General features: G+C 49.7%; 1 protein-coding gene across 1 annotated transcript in view; it reads left to right on the top strand.

Annotated features, from left to right (window-relative positions):
- The window catches only part of TG (thyroglobulin), a gene marked incomplete at both ends in the record, with an annotated part of 242,150 nt that overhangs the window by 195,189 nt on the left and 25,502 nt on the right, over positions 1-21,459 (top strand). The window contains 2 exons of the mRNA XM_082675311.1: positions 11,610-11,774; positions 12,785-12,952. Coding sequence (XP_082531437.1) covers positions 11,610-11,774; positions 12,785-12,952 — 333 coding nt within the window. The remainder of the gene's footprint in view (positions 1-11,609; positions 11,775-12,784; positions 12,953-21,459) is intronic.

Below are 21,459 nucleotides of genomic sequence, written 5' to 3'. Positions count from 1 at the left end.
CTGGGCCAGCTGGTCCCTGAAACAAAGCCACAGGAACACATGACTAGGAAGAAACATCTAGGCACTTTTACAAGTTATAATTTTGATATTATTTTTAAAAAGCGACACCTGCCCACCGTGTATGTATGAATTGCTTGTTGAGAACAGGGAGAAACGCTCAGGAGCCTGCCTTTTCAATTCCCTTTGAAATAAGGGGGCAGCCATTGCCTTGGCCATCACTCAGGGTGTCACTTTTAAAGGGTGATACCTTTGCCTGGGAAAGCAGTACTTTTCAAGTGCCAAGAGTTTAAATGGTTTCTTACAGCCAGAAGGTGACTGAGGCCGTTGGATGTAATGTTTGTGACAGATGGAGAAAGGCATTTTGTCAAGTCTCCAAGAGCCTGGAGGAGAAACATGACAGGAGAGCAAGCTCTGTTCTAAAGGGGCCAAGCCAAGGCTGAGCAAGTGCCCAGGAGGCTCCCCGACCCGGGAGGGCTCCCCACAGCGGATACCTGGGCAAGGCCTCCACACAGCGCATCCAGGTACAGGGGACGATCTGTAGCCAGGTCCCGTGGAGAGTACCATTTGCCAAAGGTGTCAGGAGAAGGGAGGCTGAGAGCAGATAGTTGCCTGGTCCCTATTCCCTTTGGCATAGGGAGGCCGGACGGTGCAGCTGCTTTGGAGACAAACAGACTGAATCCAACTCGGAAGCAGTGGGTGATTTGGGGCAAGTCATTTATCCTGTCTGAGGCTTTGCGCCTCTTTCACAAAAGGGACACAGCCTTCTCTCCCCAGTTCCGAGGTTTAGAAGATGATGTAAAGGGCGTGCAACGCAGCAGCCACCCACTACCTGCTGGCATCTCCTCCTCTTTCTTCCATGTGTAGACACGGTTGGTTGGTGGGTTAAGTTTGCAAATAATAATGCCTTTTTGTAAGGCATTTTGGCAGCACGTTATAAAAAATGTTTTAAAAATATGTATAGTTAGAATGCTAGGCAGGGCTCCTGAACCTTGGGTTAAGCAAAAACAGCAAAGAAAAAAATAAATGCATTGGGTCTCACCAAAACTAAAAACTTTTGTGTTGCAAAAAATACCATCAAGAAAATGAAAAGACAACCCACAGAATGGGAGAAAATGCTTACAAATCATATATCTGATAAGGGACTTGTATCCAGAATATACAACGAACACTAATAGTAACAAAAAGACAAATTATCCCAATTTAAAAATGGGCAAAGGATCTGAATAGATGTTTCCCCAAAGAAGATACACAAATGGCCCATAAGCACATGAAAAGATACTCAACATCATAGACATTAGGGAAATGCAAATTAAAACCATGATGAGATACCACTTCATACCCACTAAAATTTCCATAATAATAATAAAAAAGACAAAGCGTTGGTGATGGTGTGGAGAGATCGGAACATTCGTACATTGCTTGTGGGAATATAAAGTGGTGCAGCTGCTTCAGAAAACATGTTGGCACCTTCTCAAAGGGTTAAATATCGAGTTACTATATGACCCAGCATACACACATACATACTCCTAGGAATACAACCAAGAGAAATGAAGACATACAACCACAGACGCAAAATTAAACACGGATGTTCACAGCAGCATTGCTTATAATCACCAAAAAGTAGAAACAACCGAATGTCCATCCGCTGATAAATAGGTACACAAAATAATCGTATATCTAGGCAGTGGAGAATTACTCAGCAACCAAAAGGAATGAAGTACTGACGCTTCCATGCTATAACATGGATGAAGTGAAAGCAGCCAGACACAGAAGGCCACGGTATTGTGTGATTCCATTTATATGACATGTTCAGAATGAGAAAGTACGTTAGTGGTTTCCAGGGGCTGGGAGTGGGGGTGGGGGATGGGGACTGACTCCTAGTGGGTACAGGATTTCTTTGTGGGATGATGAAAATATTCTAAAATTAGATTATGGTGATGGTTGCACGACTCTGTGAATATAACTAAAAACCATTGAATTGTATGCATTAAGTGAGTGAACTGTCTGGTATGTGAGTTATAGCTCGTTAAAACCATTTTTTTTTTTTTTTTTTTTTTTTTTTTTTTTTTGCGGTATGCGGGCCTCTCACTGTTTTGGCCTCTCCCGTTGCAGAGCACAGGCTCCGGACGCGCAGGCTCAGCAGCCATGGCTCACGGGCCCAGTCGCTCCGTGGCATGTGAGATCCTCCCGGACCGGGGCACGAGCCCATGTCCCCTGCATCGGCAGGCAGACTCTCAACCACTGCGCCACCAGGGAAGCCCTAAAACCATTTTTAAAAAGTTAGCTATAGAGACCGAGAAACATGGTTTAAAATACTATCTAAATGTTTATCATACATATACAATACAAAAATATTTCCATTTAATAAATGTTTTCACATGGTATCTATTGGGAAACGATTAAAATATTATGTAAACTGCTCATTCAATACATTTTCATTATCTCGCAGAAAAAACATATGTATACCTTTTGACCTAGTAATTCTTTTGTATATGAAAATCATGATGGCTATGTGAATAGATTTAGCTACAAGGATGTGCATTTCAGTGTTGTCTAAAACATCATAAAACTAGAAACAATAAAGCTATCGTTTACTGAATACTCACATGTGTAATGCACCCTGTTGTTATAGTAAAATCATCTTATTTTTCACTACAACAGTCCTCTAGGGAAACTCTCAGCATCATTACACTCCTTCTTACAGATGAAGGAAGAGTCCAAATCAAAAAGTACAAAGCAGAGCAGGGCTTTGCATCCAAGTGTGACCTGCAGCTGCTCCTAACCTCTCCATGACTCTCTCCCTAACAGCCTAAATACCTAATGCACGATGGCTTTAGAAAATCTCCTAAATGGCTAGGTATCAGCACAGACTGATATTCACAATGGACTGTGAGATAAAAAAAGACAAGTTCAAAATCAATATGATTTAACCTGTTTCCTACTTATAACACACACACACACACGGAAGATACATGCTAGGAGGATAACAGTATTTAGCAGTCATGATTGAGAGGACAGTAAGTAATTTTAAATTTCTTTGTTTTGTTCGCCTGTATTTTCTACCATAGACTTTTGTGCCGCTGTTTTTGCTTTAAAGATTGCAAAGGTTGTCATTCTGCCTTTAACTAAACAGGTGACACCGATGGCTGTAGGACAATGCACGTTAGCTTTCTTCCAGGGTGTGAAGAAGATTGCCATTTAGGCAGACCTGTGATGCGATGACGCAAGGCATGTTCTTGGGACCACTCCTCTCGGTCAGGACGGCCTCTCCCGCCCTCGGGGGTCTTCCTCTTATTTCCCCTGCCAAGTGTTCTTCCATGGTCTTGGCCTTGCCACTCATCCACTGATCAGTGACTATGGCTGCTTTCCTCTTGACAAGAGTCAGGTTATGTTTTAGTATGGAACTGATCTTTTAAATGTAATTAAAATTCTTTCTAATTAAAAGTAATATAAATTCATTGGAGAAAAGTTAGAATATTCTGAAAAGTGTAAAAAGCCCATAAAACTCACCCATCATTCCCTCTCCTGGAATTAATAGGGGACTCTGGGAATTGGCAAAGTTGGGCTATGCAGAGAGCCTGGTGGAGTGATAGGCAGTGGGGAGATGGCGTGAATTTCACAGGACCCCTGCCCTCCATCAAGGCAGCATGGCATCATGGGAAAGCCACAGCATCTTGGGGTTCAGGAAATCTGGCTTCTTAACCTCCTTCACTTGGTACCAGTAGCTTGCTAAACTTCTCTGACACCCTTTCCTGAGTATACCCCAATATCTTTTTGGAATGAAGTAGGGAACGTACAAAAGAATGGTTAAACAAGTAATGTATTTTCTTTTTAAATACTATTGGTTCTTCCTACTTCATCAGTGGGTGAGCGTACTGAAATGAGATGGAGTGAGCGCTCTGTGTAAAGCAGGGTGTGGGACAGTTGTAAATGCACGTCAAAGTGACCGAGGGTGGGTTCTGGTCTGTGTGGCTTTTCCAGGCTGCAGACATCACGAGGGCATGACAAGGGACCTTTGCAAGCCGTCCTGTGTGACTCTTCCCCATTCGGCACTCCGGACACAGGAGAAGCCAGACTCTCCCCGCCTTTCCTCTCTCTGTCCTGGCCACCCTCGCAAAGATTTTGTTTACGGGTCATCACCCATAAGCCACCCCGAGTGGCGTGGAAAATAAGGGTGTGATGGGCTGAGTTCTCGTTGTTTCCAGCCATAGGTAGGACAGTGTAGGGGAGAGACAGTGCAAGCTTTATAACCCTGGCTCTGCTGCTTTTAGTCCCAAGACCTTGAACAAAGTGCGTGCCCACTCTGAGCCTCCATCTATAAGGTGGGGATGATGGTCCACACGGGGCTGTTGCTGGGACCACATGAGAAAGTGTGCGTGAGTGACTGGCTCTTAGAAGGTACGTTGTAAACATTTAACTCCCTTCCACTTCCCTTTAAAAGTTATATAAAGATGGAGCAGGAGTTCCCTGGTGGTCCAGTGGTTAAGACTCCGTGCTTCCAATGCAGGGGGCTCAGGCCCTGGCTGGGGAACTAAGATCCCACATGCTGCGTGGTGTGGCCAGAAGCTTTTTAAAAAATGTTTTAACGCAAGTTATATAAAGATGGAGAGACGGAGGTGGAGAGAGGCTGCGGAGGGCTTAGCAGGCGTCCCAGGGCCGGGAGGAAGCAGACCTGGCTGTGAAGCCGTACCTCCTGCTCTGTTCCCTGTGCCTCAGAGGGACCAGGCTGTTTGTCTTTCCTGCAGATTCTGACTCCTGCCATCAGCTGCAATTTATGAAGCGCTACCCCACTTTTCCACACTGGAAGTTGCTTTCAAAGGTTTAAAGAGAATGACAAGGTAGAATTAGTCACCAAAGGGCTGGCGAGCTGTTGTCCTATTGGGAGGACCCACAGAACTAAGGGGAAGAGAAGGAACGGAAGCCAGTGGTGAGCGTGTGCTCTGCACCAGGCCCCGTGCTGAGTTCCTCACACGGTGCGCTTCGTACATCTCTTGCAACAAGGCTGTGAGGCTGGATAGTGGAGAGCACTGAGGCTTAGAGAGGTGATGTATTTCGTACACACACACTTTTCCGTAAGACGGGAAGGACTCATGGAGCCTCTTTCCAGCCTTGCCTTTCACGCGCTCCCCTAGGTTACGATTCATCCCTGTACTTGGCGTTAAGATGCTTCGAGGCAAGGGCAACACCTCGTCTGATATTCGAAGGACATTAACAAGGGCTAAGATACAGCTTTTTTTCCTCATCCCAATTCCCTGGGCTTTCACCAACTGAAAACAAGAACTGCTGATTCCTAAGAAGAAGAGGAAGGGGGAAGCGTGCTCTCATGCCCTCAGACTAGGGTTTCAAGATGAACGTTGTGTTAATTATCATCCCTTTGACTGAAATTTTGCCAAACTCGAAGTGTTACAAATTAGACTAAAACTCATGCTTTTAGGGATCAAGAAAATAAGACGATTTCGGTGTAGAAAAGATTAAAGAGAATATTAACTTGGATGTACAGAAGGTTTTTTAAAAAGTCTATCTTTTGCTTTAGTTTGCAGAATTCTCTCTGAGTTGTCCGCCTCGATGGTGTCCCCCAGTCCGGCTAGTCTACAACATTCTGGTCTCAACCTTCCCGGTTTGGGCCCGTTCCTAGGAGAGGGTCCTATGCAGGGCAGTGGCAGTGATGCTCTGGACCACGCCTCACCCCTTTCTCCTCTGGCCACACGAGCCTCTGCTGAGCTTCCTGCCTCAGACAGCACCTCTCCCATTCATCCCACTCAGCGGTCAATCCACCATCCAGCCATTCCTTTGAGTTCCTGCTCACCAATGTTTAGCGAAGGTCTGCCGTATGCCAAGCTTTGTGCTAGGCTCCGGGGGTAAAGGAATAACCATCCCAACCTCTGCCATCAGAAGTTCATCTTCAGGAAGCTTCGAGGCTCATTTGCGGAGAGGCTATTGAAAGCTATGCACTATTTTCAGCACCGAGATGCAAAGACAAATGACTCAAGGACATTCCTAAAATACCTTCTCTAACACCTGTTCAGAAGCCTTTACTGACTCCTCACTGCCTGTGAGATACCTGTCCTGTATCTTGGGGTTTACTACCTTCTAATTGCACCTCTTGCTTAGGCTGGATTTAAAGCCCTCTCCCTGTTGTTCCTCACTACCTCTCTATGCCCATGTCTCTCTTCACCCAGGAGAATTAATTGGTCCATCCATCCATCTACCCATCCACTTACACAGCCACTGGCTCATTCATTCAGTACATATTTTTCTGAGTTCTAAGTCCTGTTCTGGGGATGCTGGGTTACTTGCAACGAGCTGCTACCCCCTACAGCTCCCTTGGGTAATCAGACCCCTGAGTTCACCTGCCATCCCCGCCTATTCCCCCCAAGAGTGGCCACCTGGCCTCTTTCCTTTTCTCTAATCATTTCCTCCCATCAGAGCCCACTCAAGTCCTTCTTCTCTGCAGCTTCCTCTGGACCCCCTCGCGCTCAGAAATCTCTCCCCGCTCTGAACTTTGAAAGCATGAGAATTCCCGGCTCTCTCTTGACGCTGATGATAGACAGACTCATCTTGAGGCCACTAACATGTGTGTCCTATGGATATAGTCCGTATTTTCAAAAAGTAGGAAGTGCATGTGAGCAGAAATCCAAGACAGAGGTTGCAGGGGACTCGCTACCTGTCACTAGGTTTGTAACAACACGTTTAAGTAAGTGACTTTGATAATGATAATATCAAATGATAGTACATCAACTTGTAGGAGTAAAATACCTGGGTAACAGTATTCATCACAACGATCATAACTAACTCCATCGAGTGATGATTCCATGTTAGGTAGTTTGCATCCATCATCTCACTCACTCTGTGTACCAGCCCCATGAGTGTTCACCAAAATATCCCCATTTTTCAGATCAGGAGCTGGAAGCTCAGAATGACAAAGGGACTTGGCAAGATGGCAATGGGTGGAGCTGGGGTCGAAACCCTGGTCTGCCCGGGCCCGGAGCCATGACCTTCCACTTTGCTTTGGCCTCACATTCACAAGGGACGGAAAGGGACCGGTGACCAGAGGCATAAGACTGAGGGTTCACAAGGTTAGAACATGCTGCTAAGGAGCCAACTGCCTGGGTTCAAATCCCGGTGCCCTTGCTCCCCAGCTGTGAGACTCGGGGCAAGGAGCCTGATCTCTGCCCTGAGTTTCATCACCTGTAAGGCTGCTATAACCCTGTCCTCACCTCGTAGGGTTGTTCTTGGATGTAAACCAGCCTCTATGTGCACAGCCTCCTAGCGTGTGTGGCACATGGTGAGTGCTATTTAAATGAGAATTATTGCCATCATTGTTACATCTACATGCAGGGCACCTTCGCAAGGGCTCGGCGTGAATTAACTCCTTGATTCCACACTGTGCCCCCGGCGGGCGCCCAGCTTCCCACCCACCCCCTCTTTCCCCATTAGGTAACATCACTGGCCCGCTCACGGGTGAGGGATCCATTGCAGGGGGGACGGGTGGCAGAAGGTGACGGACTCGAGGAAGGAGATGAGAAGGAACGGGCACCTCCTGGAGGGCTCACCTGCCACCCAGAACCACTTCCTTGGACTCACCTGTCCCCCTAAGAGAGGGCCACCAGGCCCTCCTGGGACGGCATGTTTGTTACAGAAACTCCCCCCTCCTTGGTGCTTTCTGGGGAAGACCTGTGAATGGCTCACGGAGGTGTCCATTTCAAGAAAAGTCTGGTGTGTCTGTGTGTGGCTGAGTGTATCTGTGTGTGTCTTTCTATCTGTGTCTCTGTGTGACAGTGTGTGTTTTTGTGTGTGAGTCTGTGTGTGTCTGCAATGTGTGTGTGTGTGTCTGTGTGTGACTGTATGTGTGCATGGCTGTACTGTGAGTGTGTCTTTCTGTCTATGAGCACGTGCTCTGTGCCCGTGGTTGGCCAGGGTCATGCCCTGACTCTCAGGTGACCGTAGTGGCTGGCTGAGGTCAAGACACCTTCCTGTGTTCAGAGGTTCCAGAAAGAAAAAGCAGTGGTCAGCAATTGTGGTTTTGCCCTGCACTATTTTTAAAGTTAAGAAAAACAGCAAGCGGAAATTCATTGCCACTCGATAGCTAGATCAGATTTAGATAAAGCGCGGGCCCAGGGCTGGGGATGGACGGCTGGCGTGACAGGCAGGCTGGAGAGACCCTGCTGCCGGTCCCCGGTCCCCTGAGCCCCGTGGCGCTCACAGCAGTAGGGACCTCACCTCCCGCCGTGGGGAAGACGCAGCCACCTCCTCTGGGCATCTTCACCATGACCTGTGGAGTAGGTTCGTCGTCCCCATTCACAGATGAGGAAACCGAGGCCCCAGGTGTCACTCACTTGCCCAAGGTCACTACATCAGCGAGCATCAGGGCTGGGGTTTGAACCTGGTCCTTCTGCCCCCAAAGGCCCCGCTCTTTGCACGACTCTGCGCACCACACCCTCCTGCCGCCCCCAGTTCTCCGTCTTCAACCAAGTGCTTCAAAGTGAGGGCTGAGCTGGCCGTTGGCTTGTTTAACCACTGATTTTCCATGAAGAATGTGGTTTCCTTCAGAAAGATCGATTAAAACAAAGTACTTGAAGACAGGAAAGTTCTCTGAGTTCTCTCTTGCAATGTCAGTGTAACCCACGCCTTTAACCACTTCCTCACCGTATCAGGGACTCTGGCTTTTGACATCTGTAGAAAACGTAGAACGCATTAGAGGGCCCCATCCTGAAGTCCGCACCTCCTCGCAGCCTCTCTGTGGGCAGAGCAGGCTCAGAGGCCCACCTCATCCTTCTGCACTTCGTCAGCTCAAAGCGCCATTTAGAACATGGGGCTTTAACCTTGAATATCGTGAGTGTGTATTAGTGTGTGTGTGTGTGTGTGTGTGTGTGCGCGTGTGTTTTCCCTTCAGACTGAGCACATCCAGTGGTTCTCAGAAAGGCTGACATTCTCAGTGTTGGAAGGATAATCCCACGGGCACAGGGACTCCACGTCAGGGTTCAACCATCATGACCTTCACTTGCTGACACCATTGCTGAGCTCCAGGCTGGCTGGCATTGGCTGGCATATTACTTTTATCACTGCTTAGGACTCACCCTGGTTTGTAGACGCTGAAGCTCAGAGCAAGAGCCCTTGGCTGGAGGTCCACAGAGCCTCTCTGTGCCTGAAACCCCCTCCTCTACAAAATAGGGTGCTAATTCCCCCTGCCCCGTGGGATGGTAGTGAGGCGTAAGTAAATTAATATCTGTCAGATACTGAGGACAGACAGAAACGCTCCATCGAGGTTGGCTCTTGTGATTCTTGGGCATCTCAGCCGCCCCAGAGGGACCACGTGGATCGATACTTCTGTGTCAAGGTGCCCAGGAGGAAAGGTGCTGAGGACGTGTGAAGTCAGCCTGCAGACTTGGGGCCGGGTCTGGAGCACAGAGCTCCTACTTTCGCTGCATTTAGCTTCTGGGATTTGGAGCCTCGATGTTTCCGTGTGGGCAGGCCCAGCCCCAGGCCCCAGGCCCCAGGCAGAGGGCTGCCTGCCCTCTGGGCAGCTGCCTGGCCCAGTACTGCCCTCAGCTCTCTGTCTACCCTCAGGGCGGCCTATTGTCATTGCGGTGCCCGTGCTTTGCCCGTGACCCTCAGTCCTGACCTGAAGCATGAAGACCCCTGGGACCTCCCGGGGGCAGCACTGGAATGTACTCCCTATTTCAGGAAACTCGTCCAGCAGGCTTTCAGGAGGGTCGGTGTCCCCCCCTCTAGACCTCTGTCTGTTGTCTGTTTTACACGGTGGGTAGGAACACAACGACCTAGGGGAGCATGGGCACCGCACTTTACAGTTTCCAGAGTGCTTCCTCTGCATTACCTCAACGACCCTCTCAAAGACCCAGAGAGAGCCGCACCTGCTGGTAAACCCATTTCACGTATGAGGAAACCGAGCTCTGTGTTGCTGGTATTTTTAGCTCAGGGTCGGGCTTAAAATGGAAACATATACCATAGAGTCAGCCAGCTCAGTGTTCTCTTTACATTGGAGCAAGGGGGGGCAGTTCACCTCCTGGACACACCTTCTTGTTCTGGATGTGAAAACACACATGGCATCACGTGGGGCTGAGAGCACAGCCCAGGGGGTGGGCTGCTGAGACTGGGGTCCTGGCCCTGCCCCTCACCAGCTGTGCGACGTTGGACAGGATACTGAACCTCTCTGTGCTTTACTTTCCTCCTCTCTAAGATAAGGGCATAAATAATATTTACCTCCCAGGGCTGTGGAGAGGATTTACTGAGTTAATACATGTGAAGTACTTGTAAACTGTGGTTGCCAAGCTCCCAGCTCGTGGTATATATTAGGGACTTGATAAGTGAGGATTCTCCCTTTCCTCTTGGAGGCTTAGTTTGCTTGTCAACAGGGCGGGGATGACAGTTGTACCCACCTTGTATTCTGGTTGTGACGATTACATGAGACAAAGCAGGGAGGGGGGACCACCTGGCAGGTAGCAGTAAGTGCCCCATGACCAATACTCTCCAGCCCAGCTGCCCCTCATGACAGAGGCTGGTCATAGATCTAGAGCTTTCCACCTTCTGCCCAAGGCCCTGAGCACGGCAGACTCTGAAGCCCAGCTGTCTGAAGCCACAGGCTGTTTCCACCTCTGATAAGATTTTTGGCCAAGCTACTTAATTTCCCTATTTCTTTCTTTCTGTATTTATAAAATGGAGACAGGAACAGCCGCTAACGTACACACCTCTAATGAGGATCCAATGAGATAAAAAGGCGGAAGCTCTCGAGATAGTCTAAGTCCCCAGTCGATGGCCGTTCTGTTACTATTATTAGTGGCAGCATCACGAGTAATGGTAGCGGTACCAGCAGTCCAGTCCCAGACTGTCCCTGATTCCATGGTGGGCAGTAGCCCGTGTCTGAGCTGGAGGGAAGGGGTGACCCACAGAGGATGGGCCCCGGGGTCCTACCCTGGTCAAGACCCCACTCAGCTCACCTCTTCCACCCCTGGCAGAAGACCCAGTTCCACCAACAGTCCAGGCCCAGAGAGCCATGTCCTAGAACCCAGTAATCATCACCTGCATTCTTAGAGAGGAAATGCTCCCAGAGACCTGAAATTTGTACGGAGACTTACAATGACTTTGCTGATACAATTTACTTTCACAATGACTGTGTTTCCATCACCTTTGAGTGGGCATCTATTTTAAAGTCCAACTCTAGCTTAACTGAGCCAGGAAATCTTGCTCTTTAAGGAGCCCCCAGGAGGTGCTGGTGGGATGTATCCACTTTTGCAGAGTCCTCTTCTCAGGGGACAGTTCTAATATTTGTCCCTGTTCAACCACCATCAACTCTTTGCCTCAATATACAACTTTAGTTTATAGCCAAGACTGAAGGTCACTCGGTCCACTGCTCTCACTTTACAGGTGAGAAACTGAGGCCTAGGGAGACTCACTCAAGAGCTCACAACATGTTGATATAATATTGATCAGCTCTGACTTCCTAGATGCCTGTGGGTATCCCGGGAAGGGTCCTGGGACTCCCGTACCTAGAAGAAGGATGCAGAGCCCTGATGAGGCCCTGAGGTCTCTGGGCTGAGCAAAGGATGGGAGATGATCTAGACTTTGGGCCCTGAGTCTGCTTTGTCTTCCAGGGCGGCTCCGTGCTCTCCCCCGCCGCTGTCATCAGTCCGGAGAAGGCTCGGCAGCAGGCAGCTGCTTTGGCGAAGGAGGTTGGCTGCCCCACCTCATCCATCCAAGAAATGGTGTCCTGCCTCCGCCGGGAGCCTGCCCATGTCCTCAATGACGCCCAGACCAAGGTGGGCACTTGTGTGCGAGTTGGGAGGGACACCCTCTGATCTTTTACAAATGGAAACCAGGCCAGAAAGGAGACAAGACCCACCCAAGGCCACGCAGTAGGCTGGTGACCAGCTGGAACTGAGTGCATATTTCCAGAGCCCCTGTGCCGTGCGTAGGCCACAGGATGTGAGGGACCAAGCACAGGTCCTGAGGGTCGGCAGATCTCTCTGCTCATCAGATTTTATCTGTACGATGGGGATAATGATGGGAACATTATAGAGGAGGAAAAGAAAATGAAGTGACATAGGTAAAGGGTCTTGCTGGTACCCTGGTGGCACCCCGTCAAGCCACAGCGACATGCTCTGAGCACTATGGTCGCGGCTGCAGTGGAGCGAGGCCAACATGTCCCCTTAGGCAGGACAGTTGTGCGCTTCCTTCTCCAGCCTATAAAGACCCTGCTCACAGCCCCTAGTCTCTCTGGCTGGCCCTGATATTAACAAAGGGGACTCTAGCAGGAATAACTTGTCATCTGAGCTGACACTTTAATCCCTTCGGCAATGAGCCTGGACTTGCAGACGCGGCGCAGGTCTTACCCTCAGCTCCTCCAAATGTGGGCTAATTGGATGGTGGCTACAGCTGATGAATTCCCCTGTCATATCCTGCCTTTGGCCACCACCTCCTCCTCGATCAATATCTCTTGCTTCACTCACTCAACCACAGGCTCAGGCTTACCCGTTCCTCCCTGTGGATCTGTTGTCACTTTGGCGGGAGGCTCTGGGATGCTCCCCTAGGGACCGACCACTGGTCAGAGCAAGACCCCCCTTCCCAGCGCTGTCGCCCGGTGTCCCGGCTGGCTGTTGTCTGGCCACGTTACTCTTATTTCCCAGTAGAGCTTTGGGTAAATAAGCAACGCTGGTGTTCATTATGGTTCAGGCCCGATTAAGTGAAGCAATGCAACGATTATTCCGGTACCATTTTTATAAAGGACAAAGTCCATATACATCATGACACCCCTTTGCACCTGATGCAGCTTCTGGCCGTGAGTGGCCCTTTCCACTACTGGGGCCCTGTGGTCAGTGGCCAGTACCTCCAAGAAGCTCCAGCCAGAGCACTGCAGAGAGCTCCACGGGTCAAGGTGGATCTGCTCATCGGGAGTTCTCAGGACGACGGGATCATCAGCAGAGCCAAGGCCGTGAAGGTAGGTGGGAGGAGGCCTCAGGGGCCCCTGCGGGGTGCGGCCCAGTGACTCTGGACCTAAGTCTGACCTTGGTCAAGAGTCATCGACTTACTTGCTTATTTTCAAAACAATCACTGAAAAACTACATGTGCAAAGGCTCTATAAGAAGTTTGGGAGGTGGTAGTGGTGGGTGGGATTCAGAAATAAGACACCTGCCGAGTTGTGAGCAACACAGACACATCCACAGATTACAGCTGCGAAGGAATCACCGTGGGAAACTGCCAGCAGGGCTGCCCCAGGAGCTCTGCAGCTTCAGGGCTCCAGGCCGTGGGTACCGCTGCTCCATGAAAGATGCTTGTCCCACGGAGGCTGGGAGAAGGAGAGGCGTGGGGATGAAGAGAGTCCCGGCAGGGAAACCCAAACACTAGCCTTCCAAGCTCCCGAGCTTCCCAGCCATCCTAGGAAAGTGTGGACCAGGCCCAGGGCAAGAGCAGCTTCGTGTGGAGACGCAGCAAAGTGCGAGGGACTTGTGAGGTCATTTATCTGCCTGAGCAGACACTTCCTCTCAGACCAGAGAGGCCATCACTCCTCACAGGATGCAGCCACCCAGGAAGAGGTCGAGCACGCTCCCCCCTGGCCCGCCCACCCCTCCTTGTCAAGCTGCTCCTGATGGGTCCTCTAGGTCATCAGCCTGGGATGGTGGCCCCAGCACATGACACAAGGTGAGGACCCACACTCAGCTTAGGGCTCTGTCTGGCTCTATTGAATATAAGGCAGTTTCGCTGGAATGAACAACAACAAAAAAAGAATCATTAATGCAGCCAAATGGGGTCTCGCATCCTTTGGATTATGCTGTTCCCTTGGGTAATCTACCTCACTTAGGGGAATCTATCTCACAGCGATAAAAGCACCACTTTGACATGAGATATATATACAAGGGTATTAATCACAGCATTGATTACTGTGGCAAAAACATTGAAAGCAACTCAGATGTCTATGAACAGGGAAATGGTTGACTAGATGAAGATACACACTATCGAATATGATGAACTATTGAATATGACGCAGACGGTGAAAAGAATGAACGAGATACATCTCTCCTGGCTTGAGGATGCCTGTGATATGTTGTTAAATGGAAAACAAAAAAAATCAGAATGCAGAGGAGTGTGAAATTAAGGTAGCATTCATATATTTAAAAAACAACCAACCTGTGTATATGTGTAAAATGTAAATGTGTATAATTGTGTGTATTTCTGTGTGAAAGGATAGTGCTGCAGAAAGAGACACAGCAAGCAATTAACATGGGCTGTCCCAGGAGGTGTGGCAATGTGAAAAACAATACTATGAATTTAACATTACTAATATACGTGAGAATACATCACATAGGCATGTATGTGTGCATATATATGTATATGTATAAATAGAGAGCATTGTGTTGCGTTGTGTGTGTGTGTATTGGGGGGTGGCATAGAGCAGAGCTTAGGTCACTAACAGCTTCCATCCCGTTGGCTCACAGCCATGGAAAAGGAACTTTTGCCCCTGATCCATCTCTACATTTTTCTGCCGAGCGCCCATATATGATTCAGCCCTTTACTTCAAGGGGCTGCAACTTGATTATTGAATCAGGCTAACACTCAGGAAACACTGAAACAATGCCACTCTCCACCACTAGCCCTGGGCTTTTCTTCTCTAAAGTAGTGGGTCTTCAAATTCCCACTACTTTGATCAAGCCCGTCATCAGTTAGAAAATAGTAAGCACAGTCATTTGAGTATAAATTATATACATGAGTACTCTTATACTAAGCATTATAAAAGATTCACAAAAACAAAGAATTATAAAGCAAGAGAAAGAAACGAACGTCCTTACATTTGTGCTGCACTCTCCGCGTGCTGCTCGAGAGAGACGATGCCCTACAGCATGGGCAGCATGGAAAGACATGGCCATCGGCCCTGGACGCTCTTCCATGCAACACCTCATTCCACACTGCCCGTCAGGGGAGGATGTGGAAATCTTTGTGCAGAAGATGCTATATCCTCACAGCTCTGGTTCTTTGGACCATGCACTGGAAATGCATCCCAGCCATCTCCGACCTTAGAGAGAGAGGAGAACTCCATTCCCGGGAGCCTGGGGAATCATCCTAGAAGCAGGCCCCAGCAGCACGTTCCTATACTCCTCCCACCCCCAGTGGAAGAGCCATCCATCGGGGCTGGGGGGAGGGGAGCTGTTACTGGCAGTCTTGGTGCTGGGGTTGACCATAGGGCAGCTCAAGTTTATATTTTCGGGTGATGCCAACCCATTGTAAGAGGATTGTCTGCGGCTGCCTTGGTGTTTCCTGGTCCTCTCCCAGCAGCATCTTGGGAGTTTCCCACCTCTGCCCTGAATTTCTGAACCCCCTCCAGCAGGGAACCTGCATCCAGAGGACTGGAAGCCCTCCTCAACAATGCATTGAGTTTCCCTCTGAGGCTTTCAAGGAGATGTTTCCTTGGTCCGCTTGCAAAGAAAGATCGTGTCTGCTGACAGAGCTCACTGCCTGCACCAGGAAGGAGATGGGTGGGAGAGCGTGCCCTCAAGTCCAGGCACCAGAATAGGGAACAGGCTGACTATTCCTGTCTGACTTCCCTTCTCCATTTATTCTCCTTTGAACAGGCGCTAGTGCAGTCGTTGGGTGGTTCTTGTGAGCCTGCATCCCGCTGGGAACCCACCTAGGTGCTGACTGCTGTGGACAGCTGGGAGAAGCAGGGGTGCAGTAACAGTCGGGTTTGAGGCCAAGTCCACACTTGCAGTGCCATTATATGCCGGCATCTCCTGAACGTGTACCTCCAGCCCCACTCTGTACCTCCCACCTGGGCTTTTCCCTTGAACTCTAGACTGGGTTAGCGCAGGGTCTACTTGACGTCTTCACTTAGATGTCTCATCACTTCTCAGTCTTAACACAGCCAAAATGAACTGCTGATTCCACTTATGTCCCCACCCCCAACCAGCTTATGCCTCCGCTGTCTTCACCATCTCAATAAACAGCAACCCAGACTCCAAACCTCTCTCTCTGCCTACCAGCATTCCATCAGCACGTCTATCTTCAAGATGTTTCCAACCCCCTCTCCCACCTCTTCTGCCACCACCCTGATGCTTGCCATCATCTTTCTCCGGGAGCTTTGCAATGGCCCCCAACTATCTCCCTGCTTCTGGCTTTGCCCCCTTTGCTCTATGAGAACCACAGGGGCTGGAGTAATCCCTTTACGGTGTAAGTCAGATCACGTCACTCCTCTTCTTAAAGCCATCCAGTGGCCTCAGCTCATGCAGAGGAAAAGCCACAGTCCTTAATGCCCACTATCTGACGCGGCCACTGTTTGTCCTCTGACCTCGTTCCTGCTGCGCGCCTCCTCCCGCTGACTGTGCTTCAGCCTAACCAGTCCCTGTGGTGCTCCTCAAATCTGCCGCGCACACTCCCACCTTAGGGTCTTGGCGCTTTCTGTTCCCCCTTCTAGAATGTTCTTCCCCAGGTACCTCATTCCCTCACTTCCTTCGTCCTGGACCACTCTGGTGGACAAGGCATCCACACCCCCAGCACCCTCTCTCCCCTCTATCCTGCCCCCGTCCTCAGCACCTGTTCCCCTTGACATGTTCTGTATTTGTCTACTCTGTTTCTTCCTCCTCTGGGATGTGAGCCCCAGGAGCTCTGAGACTTTATCTGTTTTGCTTTCTGCTATATCTGTGGTGCCTACAAAAGTGGCTGGCACACAGTAAGTGCTCAATGAATCTTTATTCAGTGGAAAGAATGAAATTATGCATCTGACCTAGGAGTCTTCAAGGAGATCATTTATTCCCAAACGACCCTATGGATCAGGGATTCTTATCACTAACGCTCAGATGGGAAACCAGTTCAGAGAGAAGCCAGAATTCAACGCCAAAGGCACCCTTTTGCCATCCCAGCCCTCTGGGAAAAGCCAGGCCTTCCCTCCACGAGCTTGTCGTCCAGCAATGACAGCATATGCTGGGTGAGCACAAACCCAGCTAGAATCAGGGCCCCTCAGTGCAAAGGGCTTTGCAGTTGCACCCACATTCTTCTTTTCTCTCAGCCATAATGCTATGAGCTCCACACCCACGAACCAACATTTAACACCATTGTATGGAGGGAGAAATAAGTTTCGAGAGGTTTAATGATTGTCCCAAGGTCTACTAGCTAGTCATTTGCAAAGCCAAGTCTCCACTGAAGGTCCTCTCGCTCCAACTGGGGGCGCTTTGTGTGCTAAACTTAGGACAGGGATGGAAATGCACTAGCACCACCTACACCACCCTACAGCCAGATCATAGCCCAGAGGAATAATCCTCAGAATCATGCCCAACACAGAAATGCCATGGAGTAGCGTGGACACCCGAGTGGGAACCAAGCTACCAGCTGCCCTCTGGAGGTGGCATTGAAGTTCCTCTTTTATTTCCAAACATTCTGCTCACTCGTGCCCTCCGCGTTCCTTCCCTTCCTCAGCCTGCTCGTGACCTATTCAGCGTTGGGCTGTGGGTTTCTCCATTTCCACCTGGAAGGCTCCATAGCCCCTGAGTCCAGCTGCCATTAGCCGAGGAGAAACCCAGGATGGCACGTTCCTGAGGGCCTCCATCCCAGCGATTCCTTTCCCGAATCCTCTGTCCATCCACATAGGCCAAGCCCTTCCCACCCTGTCTGTGCTGAGAAGCAGAACATACCTGCAACTGTAGAAAATGTCCACATCCGCCTAGAACCGGGTCTCACGTAGGTTTTCCCAACACAGAGACCTATTCATTTGTCACGGGGATACTTCACAAGGTCACTTACTACGTGCCAGGTGCTGTGCTAGGTGTCTGGGGGCATCAATACAAATTAAACCCTGCCCTCGGGGAGCTCAGTCAAGTAACGAAAGAGAAAATGGGCAAAAGTAAGTAACTAAAATGCAGTTTGATACACACTATTTGGAGAGATGGTCGTCCTACTGTAGGACCTCAGGGCAGTTAGGGAAGTGGGGGGTCACTGGACCCGCAGTGGCACTGCCAGCAGTAGTGACCCAGTGACGAAGGAACTGACCAGGACCCTGTTCCCCCAGCTGTCTGTCAACGGAGCGGGGAGAGTGCCCTGGGTGTCCATGGATTGTAATCAGGGGTATTTGAGTTCTCCAGAGCCTGAGCCTCAGTTTCCCTATCTGTAAAATCGGGAGATTATTAGTACATATCCTGATAAAGATATTGAAGGAAATCATACATGCAGCAATGTCTGGAAAATACCATGTGCTCGATAAATATTAGTTTTTCTCTTAATTCTTTAACTGTACTGCTATGGTCAGTATCCAAAGCTACTGTCCCCACTCCAGAGAAGAATCCCGAGAAAGCAGGAATACAGAGGACGCACAATCACTAAATCACCTCGCCTGACCTGAGCCAATTTTCCAAATCCTGGCAGACGCACACACACGCTTTCTCCTCATGCCACCCTGCATCAGTACCATCCGGAGCCCAGCCCACAAACACACACCACCCAGCTCCCTGGGGGAAGCCACAGGAGGGGCAGATGTCCCTCCCACCCCAAGTGAGCCCCCGGACTCACGCGTCCATCACATCAGCGGAGACCCACTAAATTCCCGCAGCCCAAAGAGGTTGGGTAGGGCTTCCAGAGATTCCACGTGAACACCCTCACCCACTTACCACCCCAAGCCATCTATGGCCCACCCAAGGAGTCTTAATGATACCAGCAAAGTTAACCACATACCCGCGGAACATCAGCGCTGCCTGAGATGCCTGGAAAGGCTCTGTTCACAGAGGACGATCTTATTTTCTGAAGTAGCAGCTTTCTGTTGAAATTCTTCATCAGTTGCCATGGTGGGGATTTTTCCCTCTCTTCCCTCTCTCTCTCTCTCTCTCTCTCTCTCTCTCTCTCTCTCTCTCTCTCCCCCTAACTGGTGAAACTGACAGTCTGCCTACATTAACCGGGCATTAATTTGCATGATCAAAAGCAGATTTGTTCCAAGAGGCGATGCTCTGCCTTCTCCTCCAAAGCACAGGCATCTCCAAGGAAGGCGAGAAAAATCAGAATCGCTGCCGCTGAGGTGCCCCTGAGCTTGGCCAGGAGTTGGCCTCATCCAGGAGCAGGTGGGATGGGGGCCCTGCGGAGAGTAGGGAGGGGGAGGGCAGCCCGCCTAAGAATTGGAAAGTGGCACCTGGCAGCCCCAGGCGCTGGCACGAGCTCCAGCCTGGGAAAATCAAGCCTTTGGTGACAGATTATAGCAGAGGACGGTACAGGAGTCCCAGGGAAGTACATGGATTTCCTGCGGAGAGGGGCTGCTGCACCGAATTCCCCAGCCCTTTGGGGTGGGGTGGTTCGAGGATCCCAACCCCAGGCATCGTGGGGCTCTCTGGAGAGCCCAGGACCTGGAATTAGAAAAGTGGGTCACAATTCCTTGCGTTAGCCACGCAGTTCAGGCAGGTTGCCTAACCAGTTGGGGCTGCCTTCCCTTTAGGCTTTGAATGGGCACAGGGTGACCAGCCCTGCAGTTATGAGAGGACTTCTAGGTGAAGGAGACAATACCCAACCCCTGGGAACCACGCTGGGACCCCTCCACGCCAGCGCTGTAGCCACCTGGCCCTCAGAGTGGTCACGCACACATGGCGCCTTGTCTAAGTGTCCCCCGGCCCTGATGCGTGGGGTTATCATTCTCAGTGCAGAGGAAGCCAGGGATTGGCGGGGTTGACTTGTCCCCCCAGAACAGTAAAAGTATTTTCTGACCGTGCAGGTAAAAGATGAATGTAGACTGGATTCATTCTTATATATCCATTATTATCATATTTATTTTTTCTTCTGATTTTAAATTAAAAGGAACGTTTTATCGTGTGCCCCTGCAATGATGGTGGAGTCTGGACACCGGGCCTGCTGGATGGTGGAGAGATTGGCCCCTTGTCCCGTCACATCCACACCCAGTGGTCGGGGCAGGAGTGGTCCCGAGTTGATTCGGGCATGCAGCCAACACATGCTCATTGAGGGCTCTCCTCCAGGCTGGGGGGAAAGTTGTAACCCGAACAGATAAGGCTCCTGGCTCATGGAGTGTCTCTTCTCGGGAGAGGACACAGACAGGGATGCGTAAGCAGAGAAAGTAAGAGTTTCAGATCTTGAAGAGTGCTCTGAAGGAAAGTGTAACGGGAGAGGAAGTGATGCAATGGGGGAAAGCACTTTTGTACGGAGTTCAGGGAGGTGGTTTCCGGTTCTCAGTGATGAGAAGGGCCAGCTGTGGGGCGAGTGAGGCGAGGGGCCAGTGCAAAGGGCTGAGGCAGTGCTGGTTTGGGGGACACAGAAGGCCAGTTGCTGGGAAACCCAGTGGATGATGGAGGAAGCAGTAGGAGAGGAAGGCAGATGTGTTGCAGGGACCTGTTAGGTCATCAGAAAAGTGACTTATTCTACTTGCAGGGGGCAGTTATTAGAAAGTTTTAAGTTAGAGAATGATCGTACTGATTCATCTTTTTTTTTCTTTTTTTTTTAGTAATCAGGAAAATTCACTTTATTATTATTTTTTAAAATAGTTTTACCATACAGATACGACATTGTAAATCAACTAGGCTGATTCATCTCTTTAAAGAGCATTCTGGCAGCTCTATGGAAAATTGACTATGGAAGGGTAACAAAGGAGGTAGAGACCAGATTGAGGTCCATTGCGAGGTCCAGGGAGCAAGCTGCCATGTTAGATGAAGGTTAAAGACGTGGTAATGGTGAGAAATGCCCAGATTTGGGATATATCTTAGATTGGCAGATGAGTTGGGAGTTCAAGAGAGAGTTCAGAGCTATATATATGGATTTGGAGGAAAACCAGGAAACTATGATGTCACAGAAGGCCAAGAAAAGAACGTTTTTCTGAAAGGAAGCCGAGGTCAAGTGTACAATGTCATTGGAAGTGGTGTGAGTTGAGTGCAGAGATCTGACCCCTGGACCTGACAGGATGTAGATCCTGGGCGCCCTTGGTAAGGGCCATTTCAGTGGGGTTAGTGGAAGGCCGGACTGATCAGAGTAGGCTGAGGGGAGAGTGAGGAAGTGGTCATGTGCTTCCCAAACTCACCCTCTTTCCACTGTACCTCCGTCTCCACTGGACACCAACCCTCAGCCAGGTTTCATGACCACTTCATTCATTGCCGCATTACCTCTGCGACCTCACCAGGCTGTCCCATGGCAAGATCTGTGTCATGTTCATTTTAAATCCTCAGTTGCTGGCCAACAGTATGTCTTTCATTTATGCCCATTAAATGAAAGAGTATTTGTGTCTCTACCTACCTCAGAGCTCTAGAGAATTCTGGGGGCATTTGTTCATTCATTCATCCTTTCAGAGTTCACCCAATTGCCTTTGGAGATGCTGCCCCAGGTCTCCCTCTTCTCAAACTTACGAAGTCATAACCATTTTGCATAACATCAAGAGTAATCAAGGTACGAAAGTTAATTAACTATCTTCCGTGTACAAAGCACTCCTCCTGCGGTCCCCACTCCCCAGAGAACATTGTCAGTGCTTCTATCCCAGGGTGGGAAGGA

Source organism: Grampus griseus (genome assembly GCF_964374135.1).
Source record: "Grampus griseus genome assembly, chromosome: 17".
Taxonomy (NCBI): domain Eukaryota; kingdom Metazoa; phylum Chordata; class Mammalia; order Artiodactyla; family Delphinidae; genus Grampus; species Grampus griseus.
Note: the sequence above shows the minus strand (reverse complement) of the source record. Positions and strands in the feature narration are given on the sequence as shown.